The sequence below is a fragment of the Archocentrus centrarchus genome, chromosome 15 (assembly GCF_007364275.1).
Source record: "Archocentrus centrarchus isolate MPI-CPG fArcCen1 chromosome 15, fArcCen1, whole genome shotgun sequence".
Classification (NCBI taxonomy): domain Eukaryota; kingdom Metazoa; phylum Chordata; class Actinopteri; order Cichliformes; family Cichlidae; genus Archocentrus; species Archocentrus centrarchus.
Genome location: NC_044360.1, coordinates 8,501,533 through 8,521,445, shown reverse-complemented (window position 1 = coordinate 8,521,445; position 19,913 = coordinate 8,501,533). Strand labels below are relative to the sequence as shown.

Genomic DNA, 19,913 nt, shown 5'->3' with positions numbered 1-19,913 from the left:
ATACTAAGAGTACAAGAAAAATAACTATCAACAATAAGCACTGGAACTGGAACAAAGACAATGGATGCTGTGCAAATAATTTCAGTTTTACATGCGCTAATACTTTATAGTGTATATGAATACCACTTTATGCTCACAAAGCCAGTCAGATTTGATTTAATATGAATAAAGTCACACTAATTTGATAGCCACTGGGGACAAAAAGGGGGGAGAAAAGAATTAAACAGTGAGCGAAATAAAACCAATAAAACAGCATTAGCAGAGCAGAGTCAAGTAAATGGAACTGCGAAGTGTGACTCATTTACAGTTAGCAGGACCTAAAGCTCACATGCCCACACACACACACACACGTACAAAACCCATTAACCACTTGTGCCACTTTCTCTCTTTCTGTCATCACTATCTCTTATTATCTATGTAACTCACACATTTTATGTAAACACAGAACTATAATCACCCTTGCATTTTTAATTCCAGCACACATTATTCTGCCTGGATTCTTCACATCTCCCCATCTTCCTCCAATTCAGATATGCAGAGATGCATGCTCACACACTCACGCCAACACACCCACACACAGAAATGCTTATACTCTCCCTCCTGTCTTGACATTCACACAGTGCTGCAGCTATGCGCCACATAAGGGCTCCTTCCTGTTCTGTTCGCCCACCTACTGCATCACACACAAGCACAATATGGAGACAGAAAGCATCTTTTCAACCTTTTGAAGTGACACACACTTAAGGGAGAGTGCCATCTCTCCTGTGAATGTCCCCTTTTAGCCCATGGACTTCCTGACTCATGTGTAGACAAACCTGTCTTGTGCAGGTGGCGCACTTGTGATTGTGCTTCTGACCTTTCAAGTTCGACTTATAAGAAAGAAAGCCATGTCATTTTAGCACACTTTTCTGCAACCCAAAGGTCCAAAGTTAAACAAAAATAGTATTCTTTGCCAAACTTTTGAAAAGGCTAAAAGATATTAATCAATGGAAATATAACATAACCATGAATATAATATAATATAATATAATATAATATAATATCTACAAAGCAGAATGTCTACTCACTGCAGCAGTTATGTACTTTTCCTTGGCTATACTGTAATTCACATAAATAAATATCATGTTTGTCATGTGCAAATATGGACTTAAGATTTTGAATGGACTCTATATTCAATTTCATATCCAAAAGCATAGTTTTGGAGCACCTAAAAACACACTAAGGCATCACACAGCAATATTGGCTGGAAAGCTGTTGCCAAAGCAGTAAAATTCCTCTCTCGGGCTGATTGCTAAATGGCTGCATTTATGGTTGTGTGACATGTGACATCTGTGTGACATCTTTGTATCGCTGCAGTGCTGCCCTTGCAGGCAGGGGAAAATATTCAGTTCTATTGCAGACATTTGCATTGTTATCCATCACAATTTTTACCAATATTGAAGATGAGTCAGAGCGTTGCCAACATGCTAAAAAGGGACACATTTACACCACATACTACAGGGTACAGCCTATTCCAACTCTCATTGGGCAGAAGTTCGGGTACACCCTGGACAGGTGACCAGTCACAGGGCTAACACAGAGAGACAGAACCATTCACACCTACAGCCAATTTAAAATCACCAATAACTGAACTCCACGCATGTCTTTGGTCTGTGGGAGGAAGCCAGAATACCCAGAGAGAATCTACACAAGCACAAGAGGAACATGTAAACTCCACAGAAAGACCCCAGCCCCCCCAGGATTTGAACCCAGGACCTAATGTCTTAGCTGTACTTTTTTATCTCTTGCATTTTAATGCCCATTGGTAGTATAATTAATATTAGTGTCCCTGGTTTTGGTCTCTGGGTTTTGAGGTTTGTTTATTCTCACTGTTGTTCTAGTGTTTACTGTTTTTAATTGTTATTTTTATTCAGTTATTAAAGCAATCTGGAGTATTAGTTGTTGTGCTGCCTGGTTTTTGTCTTTTTGTTATTTCTAATAGTTTGATCATGTTCTCATTGTATGCTGAGCTTTAGTTTTAGGTTCATATTTGTGTTCTATTTCGGATGTCTGCTCTCATTCCTGTGTTTCCTAGTTCTTCGGAGTTTCGGTTTTGTTTGGCATTTTGAATCTCACCTGGATCAATAATAACAGAATATTGTTCTTTGATTGAAATTCTGCTTGCACTGTTCTGCATTTGGATCCTTCACTCCCCTACACTCTACAAAATGTGGCAATTAGTGTCTATTTCCTGTATTTCATTCTGATCTTAAAACTTGAATAGTATAACGATCTTTATTTCTGTTATTTTGCATAGTGTATTTTGTAATTGTCTGTCTGGGAATGTGTATTTAGCTTAGTTGTGTATTTCTCTTAACAGGTAACAAAATATTTTCCTTACATGTGAAGAGCATTTAATGAAATCAAGTCTGTCGTGTAAAAACAAAAATAAAAAATAAATCAAACAAAGCTTTTTGTAATCAATTATTTATTATTGTTCACACAGAAAAGGGGATCCAGAAAAGAGGGCATCGAGGCGTCGGGGGAACAAACAAAATTACTCAAAGTTCACTGTTAAGCCAAGAGTGCGTTTGGTGCACAGCACTGCTTACAAATCTACACAACTTTTATCTTGCTTAAGCAATATGCTTTAAGCTATCTAAATAAATTAAAAAGAACATATCAAAAATATATAATTGGCTATTTTATGTTGCCGTGAGAGTAGAATTTTGATTATCTTCATTAGTGGACTGACATCTTCTCTGTCTCAGTTCAGGTACTTGTGTTGGTTTCCAGGTGCAGTGCTTTCTAAATCCAGTACTATTGTGTACTTATCAGAAATGGCGACTGCAGCATTTGACTGCAGCTGCCGCATCTTGTGAGCATTTACACTTGATCCAACCCCTGACCGTACATACGAATTAATACCTTTACACTGAAGATGGCAACCATAAATAAATAAACTCAACACAAACTACAGCCACAGCACATATGACATCAATGCCTGATTATAATAAATAAATAAATAAAAAATGCTAGCTAGCTTTGGCATCACAGCTTCAGTGCTGTCCTCCTACTGGCTGATGGTCTCTCTGCTTCAACTACAGAAACGAGATGATGACCAGTGAGGGTGAGAGGTGTTCAGCGGTCAGCTTTTTGTTTTTTTGTAGTGAACTTAATGTGGTTTCACTTGTTAGCATGAATGCACTAAAGCAGTCACAACAACAAGCGTGAGTACAGAAGTATGCTTACTTCCACAAGTCATATAGGAGTTGTGCTTTCATGGACTTGTAGCACCATGCTGACTGTGATTAAGGCTTTGATCTGGCTGTGATTCTACAATACTGAGTTTCAAACTTTCCTCCCCTTGTCTTCTTCTGCTTTCCATCGTCCCCCTGTCTGCTATTTGTACTTCATCCGTTCCTTTAGTCTGGTCTTTAAGATGCACTCCTTCACTTTTTTGGATTTCATTAGCCAACCCTGCCTTGCTTGTACATCCTAGTTCAGTTGTTAGCACTTTCAGTCTCTCACTAGCCTTGTTAAAGTAGTTCTCCAGCTCTGCCACAGGTCCTTTAGCAGAGAAAAGATGATCCAAGTATGCCTGAGTATACTGATCTGAGGTGATCAGATCCAGGTTAATTGAGGAGGACACTGCTGTAGAGGGTGTATCAAGCCCAGAGACTCTCCTTCTGCCTGTTAATTTAAGTTAGTTCAGTTAATGCATATCCTCTGAAAATGACAAAAGCAATTTCACTACTTACTCCAACATAATCTACCTGTCTCAGTCTCTATGGTAGACAGAGGGATGGTCACACTCTTTCCAGTCTCTCTGTCGGTCACAGTGAGTCCCGTCATGGCGCCTTCCTCTGCCACCTCAGCACAGGGGTCAGATGCAGCCAGAAGACTCCCTCGACATTTTACGACACATACTGTATTTGACTTATAACGCCTAAAATGAGGAAATTGGAAAGTGATGGGTTTGCAAAAAAGAATTGGGGTGGAAGAAGAACAGAAAACGTCAGTCAGTTCATTGCAACAAGTGATTATTTTATTTCTGGATGCAACACCTTATGAAACACTACTGCACTTAATAAAAAAAATAAACATTAACTCGTACAAATATCTCAGTTTATTGCCACAGCATTGCAGAGGTGTTGCTATTTCCAATGCATTGTATTTTTGCTTCATAGTTCATCCCTTTTCACTCATATTATGTCAGGGTTTCAAGCATTGCCTCTTTGGTTTGAGATGGGTTTTTTATTATTACTGTAAGCACAAAGTCTAAATGTAAGCTGAAAGTTTAGCGCTACATTTTTCTGGCAGGCTGATTAGCGTTTTTGTGCTTCTGCTCTCATGTTTAGAGCAATAGGGTGTCTCATGGCAGATAAGCAGGCTGTAGTATCCACTGTCAGTGTGCTTATTAGGATTCTGCTTCCACTGAAGTGCGGTGCCTTTGCTGTATAACAATGCCTCAAAAAGACTTCATCTTGTTTTTTTCACATGCTTGTATATAGTAGCTCATCCACCAATTCAGCCACAAACATTTCCAACACAAAGCAGATGGCTTGGCAGTTTGAATGGTTCGTGTAAATTTATGTTCTTGTTTTGTTTTCTTTTTTCTTTTTTAATCATCATTCCACATGGCCCAACAAGTGTTGAACTGATATTTACAAATCAAGGAAAATTTTTGAAAATATTTTCAGCCTAGTGTAGATGTTTAAGTGACACAGTCATCAGATGCAATTTCTTAACTACGCTGCACCCAAAAGCATAGTTTCGGAGCATCTAAAAACACACTAAGGCATCACACAGCAATGCTGGCTGGAAAGCTGTTACTACCAAAGCAGTAAAATTCCTCTCTCGGGCTGAATGCTAAATGGCTGCATTTATGGTTTTACCTGTAAGCAGGTATGATCTGTGTGACATCTTCTTTGTATTGCTGCAGTGCTGCCCTTGCAGACAGGGGCTCAGCCTTGCCCTCAAGGCGAGCCAGGTGAACCAACATCTGTGTGTGAAAGGATGCGCCGCTGGCCCAGTGTCTCAGAGACCTGGAGGAGCAAAACAACAAATCATGAACCCTGCACTGTGTGTTCTACTGCATTTGACTGGACAGTTCTACGTAGTGTATTTCCTTGTTTTTCTATGTGCCCAGTAATTCTTTTTACTCTATGATATCATCCTCTACTCCACTTTATTCTCTTACCTCGAGTCACAATCTCCCCCCAGCAGACACGTCTTCAGCTGGGTGAGGATCAGACTGAGCTGGGCCTCAAGTCTGACAGTGTCCTGGATCAGCCTGCTTTTATCATTCAAGCTGATCCTACAGCGCTTCAGGTACTCCTCCATCACCTCCTGCAGCTCCCAGACTCTCTGCTGCAGGAGGAAATTCAGAGATATACCACAGTGTTCTGGAAGCAATTAATTGGGGATTGACAGTATACAAAACATTCAGTGTCTCTTCATGAGATCCTGCAGCCTTTTTCAGTGATTTTTATTATACTCAAAATCAGGATTTAACAGTACTTGTAGCATCATGCACACAGCTGGCTGAAATGTACTGTGACAAACCAAACTATGTAATCCAGGTGAACAGGTGAAGTTCACACTTTTTCTTTTCATAAGGGTCTCAGAAAAATATTGACAGGTGTCTTGATCCGGCAGATGGAACAGGTGGGAGGCTGAGATACCATAAGTGATTCCAAGAGCTTAAGACTTTAAACATCTTCAGTAGATTAAGAGTATTTATTCTATGCTTGGATTTAGTGACATGTTGAAATGATAGATATTATTTTTGTAATATACAGCCATAAACAAGCAATGACTTTATGAATGTACAGTGAGATTGGAGTAAGGCTTTAAGGCTTTACCTGGTATGAAGACGATCCCGCTGACTTCCCTTTAACACTCGACTGTTTTGCTGACGTGTATGCCATATCCATAACCATAGTAACCACTAATCCCACCAGGCCCGCCAAGCGTGGCTCATCTGAGAAAGTTGACAATCGACTAATCAGGTCCCTCAGGTAGGTGGGCGCTCTGTTCCCAATGTCGTTCTGCAACTGGGAGAAGAGAAATGAACATAAAGTTTTATGGAAAGCTGAATGGTAACAGAAAACCAGCACAGTTTTATATTATCTGTGTCAATAAAATTAAAATGTTAGCTGAACAACTGGGAACAACATCTTCACATCATAATATTGGTCTTTGTAGGCTATTGTATTGATTTGTAACCTCTTTACAGTCTTTGTAACCATCTTCCTCCGACTCCTCATAATTTTCATATGCACTTTATGACTGAAGGGCTTTAAAAATGATCAGTTTATCACAAAGCACATCTATTCTATTTGATTGTCTCTCTGTGCTTTCTCAAAGTTTTGCTTCTGTAAACAGCATCACAACTTCATAAAGCTTACTGTCACCCTTTCTCTTAAAGCTCATTAACCTGCTGCAGTTGTTCCTGGAGGCGATCCTGGGAGACAGAGCTGTCATCGTGATTGGCTAGGAGGAGAGGGTGGACGACTCCCAGGTCAGGTACTGCACCACCTTGCAGCATAGCATCGTACAGGAGCGAACCAATGGCATCCTTCATTTGAGAAAGTTCTTCTTCTGATGAGAACAGCTGTCCCATGATGTTTTGTTTTTGTGCGCGTGTAGTAACAAACCAGCAAATATCCCTATTTTATGGCAGCATCTTCTGTGGAAGAGCAAAAAAAAAAAAAAAGAAAGAAAGAAAGAGGAAAACAAAAAACAAAACAATGAAATTAGGGAGTTTAGCACATGCTGCGAATAGCTGTACAGTCTCCGAAATCTAAGACACAAACAATAGATTTATATAATTCATTAGGATTTGCAGATTACCCTAAAATATCACCCTAATGTTTCACACTAACATTAGGCAGCACTTCAGTCACACCTGTCTCTCTCTCTTACTGCAATGAGTTGTGTTTTTTGGCAGTCAGCCTCTTGCTTCTCTTCTCTTCTCCTCTACTTCCTCTGTGCTGCAGTAGATTGTCACCAAGACAACACACCAGCGCAATATAGCTCAGCAGTAAACCGAGACCGCCCCCTAGCTGCAGAGACCTGGAAGTACAACTCCCTAGAACTAAAGTAGTGAGCGCTCTCAATCCCAAAAGGTTTTTGTTGCCTGTCAGCAGTTGGTACAAGGCCTCTGAGATTAGTCATTTTGTATCTTAAATTGCATGTATCATAGTGAAGTTATATGAAGGACCTCCTGAAATAAGCCAGAGGACCTTGGGAATGAAAGTAATAGCTATTCTTTATAGCAGTGTTAAACACTGAAAAAAATAGGCCAAGGGCTTTCGTCTTTTTTTATTTAGCTAAATGGAACGGTGGCCTTGGTAGTGGTGTGATGTTGACTTTTTTACTTGATGAAATATGGGACAAGGGGATTTGGGATTTTATGTAGTGTGAGCAATATTCTTTGTTAAGTGGGACAAGGGCTTGTGCACTGTCAGGTCAAAGTTTTGTGTATACAGCTAAATTAAATGTCCCACATGGTATTGCAGACCTGAGATCATGTCAGTGTTCACATCATAATCATTTAAACAACTTACACTTGTGTGCGTGTTCAGTCGTGTTGTGTTGTTTTGCACAGGCAGCATATGCCATTTTGTGTGCTGGCTTTAAATGGAGTGGCAAGTAGCCACACCTGCCAGCCTCTATTAAGCTTTGTCATTTAGTGATACAAAATAGCAGATAGTGGAAAGAATTAAAGGTCAAACTTAAAAAATAATTAAAGACAAACACAGTGGGAGACACTGGTGTTTATGGAAAACATGGTCTTGTGGTGGCCACATATATGCACATTTCACACCAGAATGCCCCAAGCTCTTATTGCGGAGAGAGAGACCGGAATAGATCGGGAAAAGGCGGGAGAGAGAGGCCTGGGATAAAAAGGGCTTGACTCCTCCTTTTGAGGAGTTATATTTTGGAGTTCTAGTTGTTGTGTGTTTTACGAATAAAGCTGAGACTACATACCTGCTCGTGTCTCCTTCCACCGACTCTTTACGAATAAAGCTGAGACTACATACCTGCTCGTGTCTCCTTCCACCGACTCCTACAGTCTAAATACCACTTCACACATTTTCTTTTTTGCTGACAGTGTCAAAATGTTAATATTTTGCTCTTATGTTTATTGTTGAGGTCATTGCTGAGAGCTGGGGCATTACTGGACTACATTATATTAAAGAGTGCTTTATGAGGTACAGATGTTCTTAATAAAGTGTTTGGTGACTATCTAAGCATATCAACAATCAAGTTATCAAGACACTTTAAACTTGCTCTAATCATTATTCTTTGTGTTAGCAATGTAATATGTGATAAAATTTGAAAAATAGTAATGCAAAGTGAGTCTCTTATAGTAAAAAAAAAATGAGGAATTGCATAAGATCTAAGGAGCTTTTTAGCTTCTTTAATTGTTTCCATTTTTTATTTTTTGCTTCAGTCTCACCACTCCCGTCAGCTTTGTTTAAAGCTGCGTTTTTAACAAAAATTCTTTGACAAACCCACTTTACACTACATGCCCAGCGCAACACAGAAAACAGACAAAATTAGCAACTTGGGGGGGTGAACATTCAGCAGCTGGAAGAATAAAAATAAAACTGGATTCCCTCAGGAATTGGTGGAGAACATTGCAGTTACACACAGTAGGCACAAAAACAAAACAAAACAAAAAGACATTTTCTGCATCCTCAAGTCTGCTGTCCATCTTTGTGCACTTCTCCTGCTAGCTGACGGTTTGTTGCGGTGTTTACAGGCTGTCACTGGAAGAGTGTGTGTGTCTCTCTCTCCATCTTACTCTCTCCCTCATGGATGCTCGGTACACTTACAGTAAAACTGAGAGCGGTAATTATTTATTAGCAACACAAATAGACACACATCAGCACTCAAAACAGGCAAGAATGCATACATATATGACACATATAAGTAATGACATTTTCATGGTCTCAGCCTTTTTGTTTAGTCTTTCTTAAAAATCTCACTTCCTACTGAGAGTTAAGGTAAAAGGAAAGAAAACAGAGAGAATGAAGAGGATGTGGAAAGCAAAGCAAAAGAAACAGGAATAAAAGGTAGGAGGAGCATGACAGCTGGACTCCAGCTACCTTAATTAAACACACACATGCACGCACACACACACACACACACACACACACACACACACACAAAACCGTGCCTAAATAGTATGGCCTTTTAAATGACAGCCCTCTTGAAATCGCACTGAATATTAATCATCACTGCTGAATGTGTCATTTTATGAGATAATGCCCCTTGAAACTCAAATTTCTTTTTTTAATTATGAAACAGATCATTCAACCTGTGACATTTCTATCTGTGTGAGCACAAGTGTCTAAATATTATTATGTGTGTGTGAAGAGCAAAAATGAAGCTTCTATGTCAGCACGTCAGGAAATCCACTCACATGTGAGTGGATTTGGTGGTTTAGATCATGATCTTCTGTGATGCATAATTGATCATTGTGTGCCTACGCTTCACTCTGTTTCATTAACATCCAGATGATAGCTGACATTTACACACTTCACTACCGTGTTTGGCAAAGTTGTATTTCACTCATTTTGTTTTTCCAAAGTTTCAGCCACAATCGTGTGACCTTACCCAGCAGATGAAGTTGCCCAGATGTTGCAGAGTTCTTATTGCTCATTCATGTGAGCCAATTCATGCACTTTGGCCCCAAAAAATAGTAGTGAGACCTGCTATGATGTATGGTTTAGAGATGGTGACACAGACCAAAAGGCAGGAGGTGGCAGAATGGAAGATTTTCATTGGGAGTGACCAGAATGAACATAATTAGAAATGAGTATATCAGAGCGATGGCTCAGGTCGAGCATTTTGGAGATAAAGTCAGAGAGGCAAGGCTGAGATGGTCTGGACTTGTGCAGAGGTGGAATAGTGGATATAATGGACAAAGGGTGGTGAATATGGAGCTGCCAGGCAGAAGGAATCGAGATTCATGGATGTAGTGAAGGAGGTCGGTTGATTGATTCCCCGGCTACTCCAGTCTGCGTGTTGAAGTATCCTTGAGCGAGATACTGAACCCCAGATTGCCACTGATGCATCCATTGGAGTGTGAATGTATGCATGAATGTTAGACAGTACTTAGGTACAGAAAAAAAGTGCTTGCATGAATGCGTGTGTGTGATTGTGTGAATGAGGATTGTAGTAAAAAAGTGCTTTGAGTGCTCAGTTTGAGGAGAAAAGTGCTATATAAGTACCAGACTATATTTCTGTTTAAGGGTCTCCAGAAATATTTATCACTGTAATGCTGTACTTTTGCTGTGCAATTTTAACAACACTTTTTCCCTTTTTCTCCCTCTATATTTTAAACGTTCAAGAATTCATTAATAAGTTCAGCATTGTAGAGCTCTAACAAAAAGCTTTTGCTACATCTAAGCACATGTGATTTGTACATGCATCATTTTCCCATTTCTTTCCCCGATTTAACATTTTCACTCTCCCTTTCTCTTCCATCTCCCATTTTCCGTCTTCTTCATTTGCCCCTTTTCTTCCTTTATCCACCTTCCTCCATCTTCCTCACTCTTTCCCTGCCTCCCATCAGTTATGGACTGTGGAGGAGAATAAAAACAAGCTTAATGTACAGCAATACATCACGCTTTGACTGGTGTGCCAGGCTGCATCCATATTGCGAAGCTGTTGTGTTCACTTAGCAGCCGCGGGGCTAATTATTGCAAATGACAGCTGCTGAAAAGGGTATTAATGTCTCCTTTCTACATGGATACATCCAGCAGTTTGGCCTGATTAAAGTAGTCTTCTTTTTTTACAAGATATTTTGGGCACAATAACTACTGAATCATCTGAAAACAGCTCGTAAATGCTTGCATTTAATGTGGCTTTGGTAACTGCAATGTCAGTCCAAAGCTTTAGAAATTAAACATTTACTGCCCAAGTCTTTGTATAAATTTGACAGGATTTAATATTCATACAAGAGAAAAACTGCATACAAATTAGGCTTAATTAATTCAGCTGAAATCATCACTGCCTCCTGAAGTAATATTACATCGATCAAAAGTTATACCCTTCCTCGCTGTTATTATATAAACATATTTACTAACCACAATTCAACACTTTGTCATGAGCATGCATAACACAGTGACAGGTTACACCAGCTTGCCAACATTTGAGGGGTTTATAGTACAAGTCAACAAGCAAAACACTGTTCATCAAATAAAGTGAAGGGATTAAATATGTTGGGGTCATTAAAATGTCACAGAAAAACGAGGGAGATTAAAAAGAGAGAGCGTGACAAGGTAAGCAGAGAAGCCCAGATAAGAAAGGGATTTAGAGTAAGTGTCGAAGGAAGCGCCCTCTGTGTCTCACAGATAGGAAAAAGGAGACAATTGCATGGAACCACTTACTTCTGCTGCAGGATTTTGTTAGTTTTCATCTCAGTTCTGTAGGAACATCTGTTCACAGCTGCCTCCGGGTAATGTACTGCAGCCGTATGTGTAGGTATTACCATGTCCAAACTCATGTGAAAGAAATGTGAGGTTGAAAGTGTGTGTATGTATAATATGATGTTGGCCCACCCTTTGCAGCTATAACAGCTTCAACTCTTCTGGGAAGGCTTTCCATGCAGTTTAGGAGTGTGTTTATGGGAATTTTTGACCATTCTTCCAGAAGCACATTTGCGAGGTCAGACTCTGACGGTGGATGAGAAGGCCCGGCTCGCAGTCTCCGCTCTAATTCATCCCAAAGGTTTTCTGTTGCATTGAGGTCAGGACTCTGTGCAGGCCAGTCAAGTTCTTCCGCACCCAACTTGGATCTTGCTTTGTGCACTGGTGCGCAGTCATGTTGAAACAGGGGTCATCCCCAAACTGTTCCCACAATTTTGGGAGCACGGAATTGTCCAAAAATGTTTTGATATGCTGAACCATTAAGAGTTCCTTTCACTGGAACTAAGGGCCCGAGCTCAACTCCTGAAAATCAACCCCACACCATAATCCTCCCCTCCACCAAACTTTACATTTAGAACAATGCAGACAAGTACCGTTCTCCTGGGAACTGCCAAACCCAGACCTGTTCACCAGATTGCCAGAAGAGAAGCGTGACTTGTTACTCCAGAAAACACATCTCCACTGCTCTGTGCTTTACACCACTGCATCTGACACTTTACATTGCACCATTCCACGAAGCTCTCTATTTACTGTTCTTGAGCTAATCTGAAGACCACACGAAGTTTGGAGGTCTGTAGCCTCCAGACCTCACTGTTTGCATGCCTAGGTGAAAATCCATGTGAACAAGTCTGAGCACAGCTGGCACATTGTCGCATTCACACTGTGCTAAATGTTAGAATTAATGTGCATATTCTTTCTGTATCAAGCGACTTTTCCCGCTGTGTAACAGAGACCCCTGCTGGCCAAAAACTGGCAACAAGTGATGATCCAGTTCCGTTTTCGGTGTAAACAAACAGGCCAATATGGCGGCGTTCATATTGAAATAAGACTCGGCAAACTGTTACTAGCAGAGACTATCGTTTGTTGAGATTTGAGACATTTTATAACAATGGCTGAACCGAGAAGTAAGAGGAGTGTAGTTCGCTACTACTGCACGGCCGGTAACGGGATGGAGGCGTTTTTAATCGACGAGGTGAAGACGAAGCTGGCGGCTGAAGACGTGAGTGCTAGCTACATGCCAGCAGGAGCCGAGAAATAAGCAAGGGGTCACCACAGCATCATCATGGTGGTTTAGAATACTTTTAAGAGACAAAGATTTGAAAAAAAATTGGTGTGAAAAAATAGGAATGATCACAACTAGCTTCTAATGTTAATAGTGCACTCCCTTTTTTTTCCTGTAGCGAAGTAGATGCAACCAAATAATAGTGAGGGTGTATGTATATGTTTGATCCTGGTCCTGTGTGGATTAGAAACAATCCAGCATAAATTGAAACTTGTGCAACCAGCTGCTTTTTTTAAAAGTCATTAAAGATCACAACTGTTGCCTCAGTTTGTAGAAAAACTATTGGCCATACAACATGAATCAGTGATGATCAGTGTAACACTGGGACTGAGCCAAAGGGATTGTTTTTAAGGTTAATGTTTTATTGTCTTAAGCGTTCTAGTTTTATTCAAGGTGAATAGCATATGTATTTATATTTTTGTCTCTTGTTTAGTCACTGTTCATAGCACTTCATTTACTGTACCCATTTCAGTCTATATATATATATATATATATATATATATATATATATATATATATATATATATAGATATATATATATGTGTATATATATATGTGCACAGCAGGCAATAGCTGTCAACTTAAGGCCAGAGCATATTTTAGTAAACTTCTGGATGTCAAAAAGATAAAAAACTTAAATCTAAGAGTCGATTTTTGCATCCAGGTGTGTCACATTCCAGGTAAAGTGTTGTTCAGCTCCTCTGCGAACATCAACAGAATTAGTAACCTGAAGGCTGCAGAGAGACTCTTTCTTCTGTTGAAACAAGACTTACCGGTGAACCTGTCTGTCCACTCCAGTGCAGGTAACAGCCGAAAACATAAGCAATACCTTGTCAGATGTGTTTCAAGTCTTATGTGCCTAAAGCATCTTTCCACATTACTGAAAGACAAACTCCAAAGGAAAACAAAAACACTTATTTTCTGCTGTTGAACTGACTTCTGCATCACATTCTTGTTAATGTTCATAGCAAAGGCAGCCTCTGTGCTGCAGTTCAGACTGCTGGATGACAAGAATCAGTGGACCAGCGCTGTAATGACATGGAGTCGACTGCAGGGGGAGCTGGCAGGCAGTAAAACCACTTTCAAAGCATCAAACTCTGCCCTCAGACTGACATGGGAGAGGGAAGCTGAGGTGAGAGGAAGTGAAGAACAGAGGGAAGAGGGGAAGAAGAGCCTTGTAGAGTCTAGAACAAGTTCAGAAGGGGAGAGGAAGAATATTATTGGCAGACATAGAATTGTTGAACAAAATGGAGTACTCACAATGGCACAGAAGAGAAAGAGGGATGAGGAGGAGGAGGACAGAAAGAGGAAGGCTGCAACTTGGGACACAAGTATTGAGAAGATTGTGGAAGAAAGAATGAGAGTGGAAGAAGCAGAGGCAGGGATGTTAAACTGTAGAAAAAATGGTAGCCAGGGAACAGATTTCAGTGGCAGCGGATCATTCTGTGACCCCACAACATCCAGACTCGAACCTCATGGGGAAAGTAGAAGCAGGAGGCTGGATGACATAGCAAAGGATTTCACTGAAGAAAGTCAGGAAAAAGGTAATGTGATTTAAAAAATATGTTTATGTTTTTATAACAGCTTGTACATTAGTAACTTCTGAGGTTAGGGTCTTCATTTAATTCTGTCTTCTCATATTTGCCTCAATATGAAGTGAAGCCCACTGGAGAAAGAAATAAGATGTCGATGACAACCTGCAAGGACAAACCAGAGTTGCTTTCCTGTGTCCCGGTCTCTTTTAGGATCAGTTGCAAATGTTCTGGATCTCTGTCCCGATGCTTGAGCACACAGGTAGGAAAGTTAAAGTCTGTATCTTGTCTCTTCTACCTATAAACAACTGAGAGAAAAGCTTTGCAGGTGCGGCATTGTGGCTCGGTGGTTAGCGTTGTTGGTACCTGGGTTCAAACCAGGCAGGAGTCTCACAAGAGCAGGTTTTCTCCAAGAGCTCCAGTTTCTCCCACCACTGAAAAACATGACAGGTTAATGCTGCCTGTCTTGACCCACAACGTTTGCAACAGAGAGTCTTGAGCTTAAGATTACTGGTAAAAACAAAAGTAACAAAAACCATTTAATCTTTGTGTAAGGATAGAAAAATCTGATACAAAGGTATAAAGATACAAATTCTCATTTTCTCATAACAGTTTACACAAACAAAGGATGTTAAAGTTCACAAATCTTATTTTGCTAATTACTCATCATGCAATCAGAACTTGTCACGAGGGCATGTGTTTTTATTCTCCTTCCACTGCTGAGTGCAGCCACATGGAAACAGACATTCAGAGAAATGCTGAACTTGTGTCTGAAATAGGAGGTGAGCAGAGTGATTGGAGCAGGTCTGAGCAGACTGCTGGGATGGAAGGCTGACCTGAAGAATCCACAGTTGGAGGTAATCAGTTTTCTTTAAAAAAAACAAAACAAAACAAAAGTCTGAGGGATTGCACTGATTATAAGGTAATTTACTTTTTGTCTTTGACTAGTAATTTTTCTGATGCAAATGTTGCCTCTGTGATTAATTGCTTTGTAGACAATCTTGCCTTTCTTTTCTGTGACGTCAGCTGTAATGTTATTAATTGCTAGTTTTTTCTGCAGATAAATGTCCATTTGAGTGATGACTACTGCCTACTAGGAATTCCACTGACCAGGTTATTGACAATGACATTTTACATTTAACACAATAATCTACATTTAAGGCTTATGACTGTTTGCTCTCTTCTTTGAGGGTTGCCATTAAGAGTCACTTAACTGTGATAAATGGTCAAAAATCACACATCTGTTGCTGTCCTCATTGACAAAGACTCATTCAGACTGATGGCATCATGTTGGCAATCTGTCTGCACTTATAAATTAGACACCAATTATTTGCAAACCTTCAACAATCTCTCGAGTCAATCCAAGTCAGACTGCAACTGTTTGCAGAAAGGTTGCCTCCTGTAACACGACCTGTGCAACTGCCTTGTGATCAAAAGTGGTTGTGAGTGTACAACACCCTCAAGCTCTGGGCATCCATTTAATCACTGCAAGTTGCAGTCGGTTGCAGAATGTGACAGAAGGTTTCGGTCCTATTTTTGCTCATGCGACCGAGCCATTAGCTTGCTCTGAATTAGGAGGTAGCTTCGTTAAGCTGAGCGTGTCCAGTCTTGGATGCTTTTTCAGTTGAGCCGATTTAATGTAAGTTTGCTCACCTAACATCATCTCAGGATGGCGGTACATGAGATGAGCCCTCTTGTTCATAGTGTTCCCAGAGTATTTTAATTAATTTAATAAACTATAAATATTTGGTGTCCCTGCATTGACACAATACAGGGACAGCATCAGTAAATATTGCGATATATGCTATATTGACCTCTTTTTTTTTTTTTCTGCCACCCTTATTGATTTGATAAGCAGTAATAAATTGTGTGTTCTTTCACTTTCCTTCAGGTTGCCTCTTGCTAACCGGAGCTATATTAAAATAACAGGACTGAGATCTACAACAGCCTGGGCCATGGCCTCACTGGCTCACATACAGGTACTAACACACACACAGCTGCTCAGTGTCTGCTGCAGGTTATGGTTTGTATATTTATTAGTTCCATAATGGAGCCACATTATTATGTGCATGCTTCTGTTTAGGTTTGCAAATTAGAAAGCATTGTCACATCATGCAAGCAAGGCTCTTCCATTAATCTTTGTGGCAGCAGAATGTTATTCTGCTCATTTTGTTTTTGGCTCTCAGCTGGAAAAGGGTGGAGCGTCCCCTCTGGGTCAGAGATGAGTTGCTGTCCCAGGCGGAGGAGTTTAAGTGTCTCAGGGTCTTGTGTAAGTGAGGGGAGAGGGGACCAGGAGTTTGACAGATGGATTGAGGCTGCTGTACCAGTACTTTGTGGTGAAGCGAGAGCTGAGCATAAAAATGAAGCTGTTGATATTTTTTTCACAACCTTCACCTATGGTCATGAAAATATTAGATCACAGCTACAAGCAGTGGAAATTAGAAGGGGGTGGCTGGCCCCTCCCTTAGAGACAGGGTGAGGAGTTCGACCATTCAGGAGGGGCTTAGAGTACAGTGCTACTTGCCCACATCGAAAGGAGCCAGTTGAGGTGGTTCGGCATCTGACTAGAATGCCTCCTGGGCGAGGTATTCCAGGCATGTCCTACCAGGAGGAGGCCCTGGGGTAGAGATTATATCTCTCGTCTGGCTTGGGAATGCCGCGGCATTCCCCCAAATGAGCTGGAGGAGGTGGCTGGGGAGAAGAAGGTTTAACCTTCTCTGCTTAGCCTGCAACTGGGCCCAAGATGATGGATGGATGGATGGATGGATGGATGGGCGGGTGGGTGGGTGGGTTTGTTTTGCCCCTTTTGAGCTGAGAAGCATTTTGATATTTACTCCACTAAAATGCTTTTTTAAATACACGTATATTTGTTCAACTTATTTTAATGCAGTATACTTTCTACTTGATGCATCAATCTTAAGTGGAAAAGTTTACTTGGTAATATTTGAGTGCATTCTTACCACTACCTTCACTACTTTTAGTGTTATAATTTTCATGTATGCACATTCTTTTAGGACAGTAGTCAGCTGATCACTGACCTCTGTTATTATATTGCAGCCACACCACTTATCAAACTAATGAAGCAGAGTATATCTGTTGTCTTGTGCTAATGAGTTTAATAGTTTAACAGACAATTTGTGACAAAACTTCACCTCATCATCTCCTGATGAGTCTAAGGAATTCATCAAATACTCCAATACTCCTCCTACAAACGTATTCCTGACCTTGCATGGTGAGGCTCTTAACTATAGGCCTGTTTTCAAGAGTGTAGACCAAATTGGCCACAACATAATTAACTGACCTAGAGATGTATTTACTACTTTATGTATTTACTTTTTGTTTTGTTTTGATTATTTGTATTAGGGATAGTGTACATGAGCAAAGATTACTGTAAATGTTCTGAAGTTAGCCAAAGGCTACATCAATACCAACATTACAAAGACAAAAAAGAAAGAAAAGACAGACATACCAAAGAGACTTCAGATGGCAACAGGAAGATAAAGTCAACTAAGTGCTGACAAAACTGATTATCAGTCAACCATCTCTTTAACTGATGTTTTAAAAGTGCTGTATGTGATACTGGTTATTGAGCTCCATTGATGCACAGCCTTTGCAGTAGTTATTGTGGTGACAACTTTTACTTTAGTACTTGTTTTTAAAAAGTAAAAGTGCTTTGGCTGGTCTACTCCCATCTGATCCTCTTAAAGAGGCCTCTGTGCTGAAGGTTTTAGTGTAATGTTTGTTGTCTGTTACTTGGCGTTCTGTGTGGTAAACCATTCACAGTCATACTTTATGTGGTTGACCAGTTAAATGCGCCGTATGCTGTTTTCTTCTGTTTTCCAGCCAGGCTTCAGTGTGGTTGACCCAATGTGTGGGGTGGGGACCATCTTGATAGAAGCTGCACAGGAGCACAAGGTCAGAAAAGAAGTCTTGTTCTGTAGTTCTTTCAAATGTAGAAATCTCTATAAAAGTTTTAAAATGTGATCAGTCCCTGTTTGTGGGATCCTCAGGATTCCTGTTTCCTAGGTGTGGATATTGATGATGAACAGCTGCAGAAGGCCCGCGAGAACATAGCATTTGGAGAGTTGGGAAACAGAATACACCTGTTGAAAGCTTCATCTCTGGGTAGGTTACCTGCACAAAATGATCACTAGAGTAAGCTAAATGTTATGTTATTAGAAAATGTCTTGCTTTATTGCAATGAGCTAATGTTCAAGTTCAGATATAGTCATCAGTTACTGCTTTAAAAGGCACCACCCATGAGGCCAGTACAATGCCATGGATTGTAGGAAGGATCATAGATGTCCCTGTGTGCATGAATTAATTGAGTTTGTCAAACTTAGCAAAAATACAGATACACATAAAAAAAATTTTTAATATGTGCACATTTCTTTGAATGTCATATGAGTGACATGTTCAGTCTCAGCAAACCTGTTTCTATTTTTCAGGGTAAAATGAACAACATCTTAACTGATGACTATACTTACTCCATACTGTATGCAACATAGTTTTCAGAATTTAAACTCTTAGCTTTCACTGTGGATGCACAGCTGCATTTTTTTGGATAGGACTCAGCGAGTGGGAGGTTAGTGTGAAGCCTGCTGTCGTATATTAAATTACTTCTAGGCTTGTTTGTCCTCCTCTGTGTGTGCAGCACTGCCTCTGCCCAGTGCCAGTGTAGATGCTGTGATCTGCGACCTGCCATTTGGCAGGAAGTTTGGCTCCAGAATAGATATGGCTACCAACTTGCCACTCATCCTGACAGAGATGGAGAGGTTTGTTCCTCTGTTTGTCCGTTTCAATTGTGTCTTTTAGAATTGTTCAGCGGAACAGAAAGTGGTACTTGTTCTTCTCTGTGAATGTGTGTACTGTGCATTTTTAGCTCACGAGTCCCTTTACAAATGTGTACACATCCTAGGCTGTTTTTTTTTTTAAATCTTTTAATGTGTAGATATAATTATTAAGTCATTATTCAAATAAGCATGGAAAGAAAGAGTCACAAGTATTATAGCAAATGTTTTGTGTCTAGACTTCTTCGTCCTGGTGGTGTCCTGGTTCTCCTCCTGAGTCCTCAGTTGTCCTGCCTGCTCAAAAAACTTCTGATACAAAAAGACACCAGACCAGCGTCTAACCCTGAGACAAAGCCTCAGACTGGGATGCAAAACTGCCTGTCTCCTTCCATATCTCCTTCTAAGAAGCAGACTTTCCAAATCCACCCTGGGGTCAAATCCTCACCTAGCCAAGAAACCAAGCCTCAGCACAGTCTGCCTTTCACTCTGTCTTCAATGAAGCACCAAGCAACTTTCAGAGTCAGCTTAGGAGCAATAGATGGGCTTATTCATAAATATGTCAAAACAGACTGTTGACCAGTGTTGCAAGAAGTTACATTTTAAGGCAGTTGATGTTCTGTTCTTCATTACTTCTCATGCAAGATGAGTAGTCATGTTGAAATTCCAGTGTTTTATGACTACTCTGTAACATGTGTTTACTTGCCTACAGTATTGAATTGGAAACGATATACAGAAATATATTTTTGGAAGCAGCTGATAAATTAAATTGTTTGATTTTGAAAGTTTAGAAGTATAGAAATTTTGCTGTTCAAATCCTCCGGCAGTGCTTGACTTCTAAAAGTGGTTATTATGAAGATGCAAATCTTTTAAAAGCAGTTCA

At 40.2% G+C, this 19,913-nt stretch overlaps 2 protein-coding genes across 9 annotated transcripts; one reads left to right on the top strand and one right to left on the bottom strand.

Moving 5' to 3' along the window:
* Window positions 1–2,485: 2,485 nt before the first annotated feature.
* LOC115793372 (uncharacterized) lies at window positions 2,486–6,993 on the bottom strand. Of its 7 annotated transcripts, none has more exons than XM_030748321.1 (7): window positions 6,910–6,993; window positions 6,422–6,673; window positions 5,847–6,038; window positions 5,183–5,352; window positions 4,878–5,027; window positions 3,756–3,928; window positions 2,486–3,672 (listed from the first exon to the last, which is right to left on the bottom strand). In XM_030748321.1, the coding sequence occupies exons 2-7, from the start codon at window positions 6,605–6,607 to the stop codon at window positions 3,260–3,262; spliced, it is 1,284 nt and encodes a 427-aa protein (XP_030604181.1). In that variant the 5' UTR covers window positions 6,608–6,673; window positions 6,910–6,993; the 3' UTR covers window positions 2,486–3,259. The 7 variants fall into 7 exon arrangements, with proteins under 7 accessions (XP_030604181.1, XP_030604179.1, XP_030604180.1 ...); XM_030748319.1 differs by having other exon boundaries at window positions 6,893–6,992; XM_030748320.1 differs by having other exon boundaries at window positions 6,838–6,962.
* A 5,427-nt stretch (window positions 6,994–12,420) lies between these two features.
* On the top strand, window positions 12,421–19,908 carry thumpd2 (THUMP domain containing 2). Of its 2 annotated transcripts, none has more exons than XM_030748192.1 (11): window positions 12,421–12,648; window positions 13,376–13,514; window positions 13,680–14,255; window positions 14,369–14,505; window positions 15,023–15,100; window positions 15,304–15,356; window positions 16,135–16,222; window positions 18,087–18,158; window positions 18,254–18,368; window positions 18,898–19,018; window positions 19,273–19,908. In XM_030748192.1, the coding sequence occupies exons 1-11, from the start codon at window positions 12,538–12,540 to the stop codon at window positions 19,607–19,609; spliced, it is 1,827 nt and encodes a 608-aa protein (XP_030604052.1). In that variant the 5' UTR covers window positions 12,421–12,537; the 3' UTR covers window positions 19,610–19,908. The 2 variants fall into 2 exon arrangements, with proteins under 2 accessions (XP_030604052.1, XP_030604053.1); XM_030748193.1 differs by having other exon boundaries at window positions 18,870–19,018; window positions 19,273–19,508.
* Window positions 19,909–19,913: the final 5 nt, after the last annotated feature.